General features: G+C 35.8%; 1 protein-coding gene and 1 pseudogene across 1 annotated transcript; both read right to left on the bottom strand.

The window, feature by feature from the left end:
• Positions 1–992: 992 nt before the first annotated feature.
• Positions 993–2,500, bottom strand: LOC128509352 (chemerin-like receptor 1). Its single transcript, XM_053481052.1, has 2 exons — positions 2,406–2,500; positions 993–2,099 (listed from the first exon to the last, which is right to left on the bottom strand). Exon 2 carries the CDS (start codon positions 2,084–2,086, stop codon positions 1,157–1,159), a length of 930 nt encoding a protein of 309 aa, XP_053337027.1. The 5' UTR covers positions 2,087–2,099; positions 2,406–2,500; the 3' UTR covers positions 993–1,156.
• A 2,942-nt stretch (positions 2,501–5,442) lies between these two features.
• On the bottom strand, positions 5,443–6,105 carry LOC128509069 (chemerin-like receptor 1; annotated as a pseudogene).
• Between the last annotated feature and the right edge of the window lie 1,499 nt (positions 6,106–7,604).

A 7,604-nucleotide genomic window follows, 5' to 3' on the forward strand; every position in this document is an offset into this window, starting at 1 on the left:
AAAAAATTTCCCTGTTTATTACGAGTTAACTTATTTATTTAGATTATGTATCAAGACATCTCACATGGCATAGAAACATTAATACTTTTACAAATGTGCTATTAAAATATATTTATATTTATACATGTAAATAGTTCTGAGCAAAAAAGTAAAACCTGAGAAAATTTGTGTCATGCTAGACTAAAGTGATATACAAGATAAAGTAAAGTACTGTGCACAAGTCTTAGGAACTGTAAAAATGTAATATGCAGTGCTACCTTATAATTACATTATATATAATATAAACCAGTAAACAGTAATAAAACAAATACAGTTAATATCTGGTGTGAAAACACTTTGCTTGGAAAAATGTATAACTTTTACAAGCAAATTAGATATTTGCAGAGCATCCTGGAGAATATGCCACACTTGTTATGTTAATTTTTTTTACATCTGCTTTTACAGGCATGCAAATATGTTTGTTACATTATTATATAGTAAACATTTATAGTATTACATTTATATTATATAGTAACTATTATTTATTTATTTATAAGTTATGTTTAGAAATATTAAATGGTTTTGTTCTCAATAATGCAGACATCATAAATATCTACCAAGATTTTTACTAAAGAAAACAGGATGTCTAAGACAATTCTATAAATACTAAATCTCCTTATAAGTTTACTTACTATTATAATCTTGATACTAAATGAACATATAAGGCACATACTGCATATCTACAGCCATTGCCAACAGTTTTAAGAGCAACACAAATATGAATTTTCAAAAAGTCTTCTGCATTGGTATTATTATTATCATGATTTGATGTTACTATGGTATACTGAAGTATACATACAAGCATTTTATAAGTGGCAAAGACTTTTATTGACAATTTAAAAAAAAAACACTAGGTTTTTGCAAAGAGTCAGTATTTGTAGTGTTGATGCTTTTTTCCACATTGAACTTAGGCGTTGATGCCACATCCCGCCTAAGTTCTGTTCTAGCATAACCGATGCTTGGAGTCATAATTTGTGGGGGTTTTCCTGAAGAGAAGTGGCTTTGTAGCTGCCCTTTATAAAATGTGTTAGGGTGAAACCATTGTCAGGAAACTCCCTTAATTGAATTTGTGAAGAAAGATATATATATATATATATTGAGGAAATTCCAAAAGGCATTAAATATAACCGTTGGTTGATTCATCAAAGTCTTGTTCCTGTTTCATCCATAACATTTTGATGTCTGGATTCACCAAAATATATATGACTGGATTAACACAGCAGTGAGCTGCAGCCAGCACAGTTGTTACAGGTAATCCATATGAGGAAGCATCAAACTCTTTTAGAACAACTTGTAGAAACGCAGTGATTAACAGAGGAGTCCAGCACACAATGTAAGCTACGTTTATCAAACACATGATTCGATAACGCTGACATGAACGGCTGATACCAATCAGAAATACTGGGATCAAAATCCCAAGTAGAAGTCTATAACAAACTACAATAGTTATCATTGTTTTGCCATATTGTGTCGTTTTCTTATCATCAAAATCATAATCATCGATGCACTGCTCCCCAAGGACTGTGTATCGAAGCTCTCTGGAGAACAAAGATGGAAGGCCTAAAACTGCTGCAAATGTCCAGGTACTCAGAATCATCAACAAGACTACTGATGAATGTTTAAATTTATTGCAGTGCCATCCTTGGCATTTGTAAGTGAGTTTCCATACAGTCAGTATACCTGCTGTGGAGAACAGGCTGGCATAAAATACATAAGATGAGAGTTTGCACAGAGCTGTTCCATAGTGCCAGTTGAAGTGAAACCAACTGTAGAGGATCTGAAGTGGCAGGAATGCTGAGCAGATCAAGTGAGTCACGGCTAATGCCAGGATGCATTTTGCAGTATTAGAGATGTGGTTGTTACAGATGCCTGCTATAATGACTAAAAGGTTGAGAACCAGGCCAAGGGTGCAGATGATGATATATCCAGTGATGTATAGCATTCTGATTGTATTTAGATACTTAATATCTATGGGTTTTTTAAAGAATTGGGAATCATTGTATGAAGTATTATAGTCGTAGTCTTGACAGTCTTGACAGTCAGACATCTCAACAATTCTACTGTAGTAAAGGAAAGTAAAAAGAAAATGACTTTTAAAAACTTATAAGCTTTCTTGTTTCTTATTGCCTTTTAAATAATCTGACTGACTTTCATTCATACTGTACCATTTCTTACACCATGTTAACAATTAAAAGTATATTTATATTTTAAATATTTTATCTGTATCTTTACATAACCATTGTAATCATATGGCATGCATTACATTAGTATGCATTAAAACACTAAAAAAGACTAATATAAGACATCTTTATTGCTGCTTTAAAGGTATTACAAATGCAATGCAAAATACATCTAATTGTCCTTACCTCAGACAAATAAATCCAATCAGAAATAGTAAGTAGGCTAAATCTTCAAAACTGACCAATACAAATGAAAAGTTGCACCATTTATGGAAAGGGGAGTGAAGCTTTTTCACTCTCCTCAAAGAAATTTGAAAATGATCAGGAAGCCATTCAAAACAGTGCTTTGTCAGAGCCAAACAACATTTCCTGTACACTCAGTGTGGGAAAACTACAAAAGTTTGCATCCGACATACCGAGAAACCACAAGTAATGGGATTAAGCTCTAGGGAGTTTCCTGGCCCTAAACCCAAATAATTAATGTTTAGTTTGAAGTTGAGTTTTTATTATAATTTTTTTTGCGAGATATTTTATTGTTAGATATTTTATTTATCTATATTTATTTTAGGCATATTTACTTCTTATGGTTTAATAAAGCAAACAAATGTTTTGCTCACAGTATGGCAAAGTTTCCACCATATCCAATTTAATTACAAACTCAAATGCTAAAAAGACTATTATTAACTTTTATCCTTGTGAAATACATACAGTGACCAGCCAAAAAAAAAAAAGTCACACACTCTTATATTTCAGTCAATCACCTTTAACTTTGATTATAACACACAACTCTTTCACAATGAGTCCTGGAATTTCCCTGTGCCATCAGGGGAGGAAAAAAATCGATTAAGGTAATAACCTGGTCATTCAGTACATTCAGGTCATTAGCTTAATTTGATAAACTTAATAGACTTAATTTTGCTCATATAGTCAACAGGCAACAACAATTTTTTAACGAAAATGCAATGACACATTTCAGCAAAATCCTCAAAAGCAGGCAAAAGTAAGTGTCCTGTTCCTTCTCAAAGAAATTTGCAGACAGAGCAGTAATTCTGTTAAAGTAAAGTGCAAGTAAATTTGTTTTATTTTTACCTTATGTTCTGTATTTGTTTTTATTTAAAAAATTTTTGCATTGTGGAAAGAATCATCTGAGATGTGGAAATGGAGATGTGTTTAGGTTAATATGAATTACAGTTTGTTATTAGAGCCTCAGGTAGACAATAGGAAACTCCAGTAGTGAACTATCAAGCTATTGCAGTCATGAGTCAAATTCAAATTCAAATTTTATTTGTCACACACACAGTCATACACAGTACGATATGCAGTGAAATGCTTAGACGACTGCTCATATGAAAAATATGAAAAAAAAAATAGAATAATACGTAAAGTAGCTATACAATATAGAAATATTGAAACTATAACAATATAGAAAAATGGATTTTTTGTGTGGGAATGAAGTTGAATATAAATGGAAATGTCCAGGGGGTGTGCAAATATACCTAAAAGTATTATGATTCACATATTTAAAGTGACTATGTGCATCAGGGAAACAGAATGTCCAGGGGGTGTGCAAATATGCCTGAAAGTGACATATTTAATGTGACTTGTGTTAGAGTAAGTATTTAATGTCCATGAATGTGCAGGTGTGCGGTGGCCACTAGTGTCGATGAATGTACGAAATGTCCAGAGTGAGTGCAACAAACAAATGTGTGGAAGTGCAAAATGGATCAGTACTGTGTGGTGTACTGATTGAGAGACCGTATCGACTGCGGGAAGAAGCTCCTCCTCAGTCTCTCTGTATTGGTCTTCAGGGAGCGGAATCGCTTTCCTGACCTCAACAGAGAGAACAGTCGAGAACAGTCTATTGCTCGGGTGGCTGAGGTCCTTCACGATCTTCCTGGCCTTGGTCCAGCACCGCTTGCTGTAGATCGAGTGCAGGTCAGGAAGCTCGGTGTGGATGGTGAGCTCAGATGATCGCACCACCCTCTGTAGAGCTCGTCTGTCCTGCATGGTGGTGTTCCCAAACCTGGTAGTGATGTTTCCCATAAGGATGGTGCAGGTCTGTCCAGTGGCCTCTCCTGCCACCTGACCCAACCCACCACCAGATGGTGATCAGTTGACAGCTCTGCCCCTCTCTTTACCCGAGTGTCCAAAACATACGGCCTCAGGTCAGACGATACACTCACGAGATCGATCAACCTTTGGCCTTAGGTGCTCTGGTATCAAGTACACTTATGAGCATCCCTATGTTTAAACATGGTACATGATATGGACAAGTCATGACTAGCACAGAAATCCAAAAACAAAACACCGCTCAGGTTCAGACCAGGGAGGACGTTCCTCCCAATCACGCCCCTCCAAGTATCTCCGTCATTGCCCACATGTGAGTTAAAGTTTCCCAGTAAGATTACGGAATCCCCTACTTGAGCCCGATACAGTACTCCATTGAGAGTCTCCAAGTAGGAAGTGCTTTTTGGAGCATAAGCACAGACCACAGTAGTCCTCAGGTGCAGAGAGGCGACCCTCTCGTCCACTGGGGTAAACTCCAATGTCGTGGCACTCAGCCAGGGACTCATAAGTATTCCCACACGCACCTGACGCCTTACACCCTGAGCAACTCCGGAAAAGAACAAAGTCAACCTCTATCCAGGAGTATGGATCCAGATCCGAGGCTATGCGTCAAGGAAAGCCCCAGCAGATTTAACCGATAACGCTCCATGCAAACCTCTCCATCGCAATAAGGTGATTATTCCCGGAGAGGATGATGTAAGTACTTTTTATATATTAACTAATAGTACAATGTTTTGTTACTATATTTGCAATGTACTGAAAATTTTATTATATTTGTAATACATTTAAGTGTATTTGTTTCTATAGGGACTGCGGAGCAGTATTTTTTTTTTTACCTGCTGCAGGGTGGTTATCTGTAGTTAGAACTCTTTTCCCAATTGTCTTATGTGTAAGGAATACCAAACTTGAATTTACAATTCAATTTGCTAAATAATTCAAATTTATTTTGTGTATAATCCAGCTGCTACAACAAATATACTTACAACCTTAGACTAGATTTGAAACCACTAAAAGGAACAGATTCTCTGTTTATATCCAGATTCATTCTGTCAGCTCCTTTAATTGCAAAAAAACATTCAGATGACATAGAAGCACAATGCGCTTATAAATGTGTTGAAATACATATATTTATAAATGTAGAGTAGTCCTTGAGGAATTAAATACAACCATTGGTTGATTGGACAGATTCTTGTTCTTGTTTCATCCACTGCATTTTAATGTCAGGATTCACCTAAATATATATGACTGGATTAACACAGCAGTGAGCCGCAGCCAGCACAGTTGTAATAGATATATGAGGAAGCATCAAAGTTTTGTAGAACAACCTGTAGGAAGGCAGTGATTAACAGAGGAGTCCAGCAGGCAATGTAAGCTACGTTGATGAAACACACAATTCACTTCTTTTCCATTTCATGACGTTGACAGGAATGGCTAATCCAGGTACTCAGAATCATGATCAGGACTTCTGATGAATGCTTGAATATAATGTAATGCCTTTCTTCGCATTTGTCTCCCACTTCCAAACAGTTATAATACCTGCTGTGGAAAACAGGCTGGCATAAAATACATAAGATAAGAGTTTGCACAGAGCTGTTCCATAGTACCAGTTGAAGTGAGACCAGCTGTAGAGGATCTGAAATGACAGGAATGCTGAACAGATCAAGTGGGTCACGGCTAATGCCAAAGCGCATTTAGCAGTATTAGACCTGTGGTTGTTACAGATGCCTTCTATAATGACTAAAAAATTGAGAACCAGACCAAGGGTGCAGATGATGGTGTATCCAGTGATATATAGTACTCTGATTGTAATTAAATACATCATCTTTTTAAAGGAAAGGAAAGTGAAACGAAGAGGTTTGAAAGAGGGTTTTAAATTGTAAGATAAATTATTATTGTTTAATTTCAATATCTAACCAAAGTCAAAGAAATATTGCTTAGAGTATTAATGTAGAATTAATGTTTGTCTTACTAAAACAGATAAGAACAAAAAGAAAAGTATTATTGAATATGACATATGACTCTGCTGACTCTTTCTCTCTCTTGTCTAAAAGACAAAGAGTAAACCAAACACATATATATATATGGACAATGAAACTGAAACACTTGATAATTTAGTGTTGGAGGTTTTTGACCAGCAATTTGACCAGCCTGGTTGCCAATCTTTATGATCACGTAATCCACCAAAGACAGAGCAGAATGTGAAGGTTTTATTAGCAGAGTATAAGCACAGTTTTGCTTAAAATATTGCAATGCACACAACATTATGGGTGATATATCAGAGTTCAAAAGAGAATAAATTGTTGGTGCGCATCTGTTGACCAAGACAGCAAGTCTTAGTAATGTAACAGAGTTGCTCTGAAAAGTTTCCTAAATCACTTTTAGTCTAGGACTCCCAGCTAAGATAGGAGCTCTCTGAGGGAATTCTATGAAGCTTTGTGAATACGGGCCCAGATATACTACTTGATTAACCAATGTAACTTGAAGCAACCAATTTCCACACAGTAGTTACTAGACAGTGAGGTCAATAAGTATTTGATTACCTTGCTATTTTGCAAGTTCTCTTACTTAGAAATTATGGAGGGGTCTGCCATATTCAGCACAGGTGCATTTCCACTGTGAGAGACAGAATCTAAAAAGAAAAATTAACAATTTATTTTTTTAACAATTTATTTGTGAATTACTGTGTCAAAAAAGTATTTGATCACTTGCTTATTAGCCAGATTTTTGACCCTCAAAGACTTGTTATTTTGCTTTTAAATAGTCCAGCTACACTCTGCTCATGATTCTAAATTAGTAGCACCTGTTTGAGATGTTAGCTGTCATAGACACCGGTGCACCCCACAATCAGCCAAAGTCTAAGTAGCAACATTGGCTCTGTTAATCTTCCAGATTTATCAACTTTGATTGGATCACCATCTGACCCCACAGAACTCGATCAGGCGACTGAATATTTAGAGTCAACATTTCGCTATACCTTAGATAATGTTGCTCCAGTTAAAAGAAAAATTATTAGAGATAAGAAACTTGCTCCCTGGTATAACAATCACACGCGCACTTTAAAACAGACCGCTCGGAAATTAGAAAATAAATGGCGTCAAACTAAATTGTTAGAATTTCAAATAGCATGAAAGGAGAGCATCCTGAACTATAGAAAAGCTCTTAGTGTAGCTAGATCAACATATCTCTCCACTCTTATAGAAAATAACAAAATTAATCCAAGATTTTTATTTGATGCTGTAGCCAAATTAACCAGAAATAAGACCACTGCAGAAATCTCCACAACAACATCATGCAATAGTGAGGACTTCATGAACTTTT

Source organism: Clarias gariepinus, chromosome 21 (assembly GCF_024256425.1).
Source record: "Clarias gariepinus isolate MV-2021 ecotype Netherlands chromosome 21, CGAR_prim_01v2, whole genome shotgun sequence".
Taxonomy (NCBI): Eukaryota; Metazoa; Chordata; class Actinopteri; order Siluriformes; family Clariidae; genus Clarias; species Clarias gariepinus.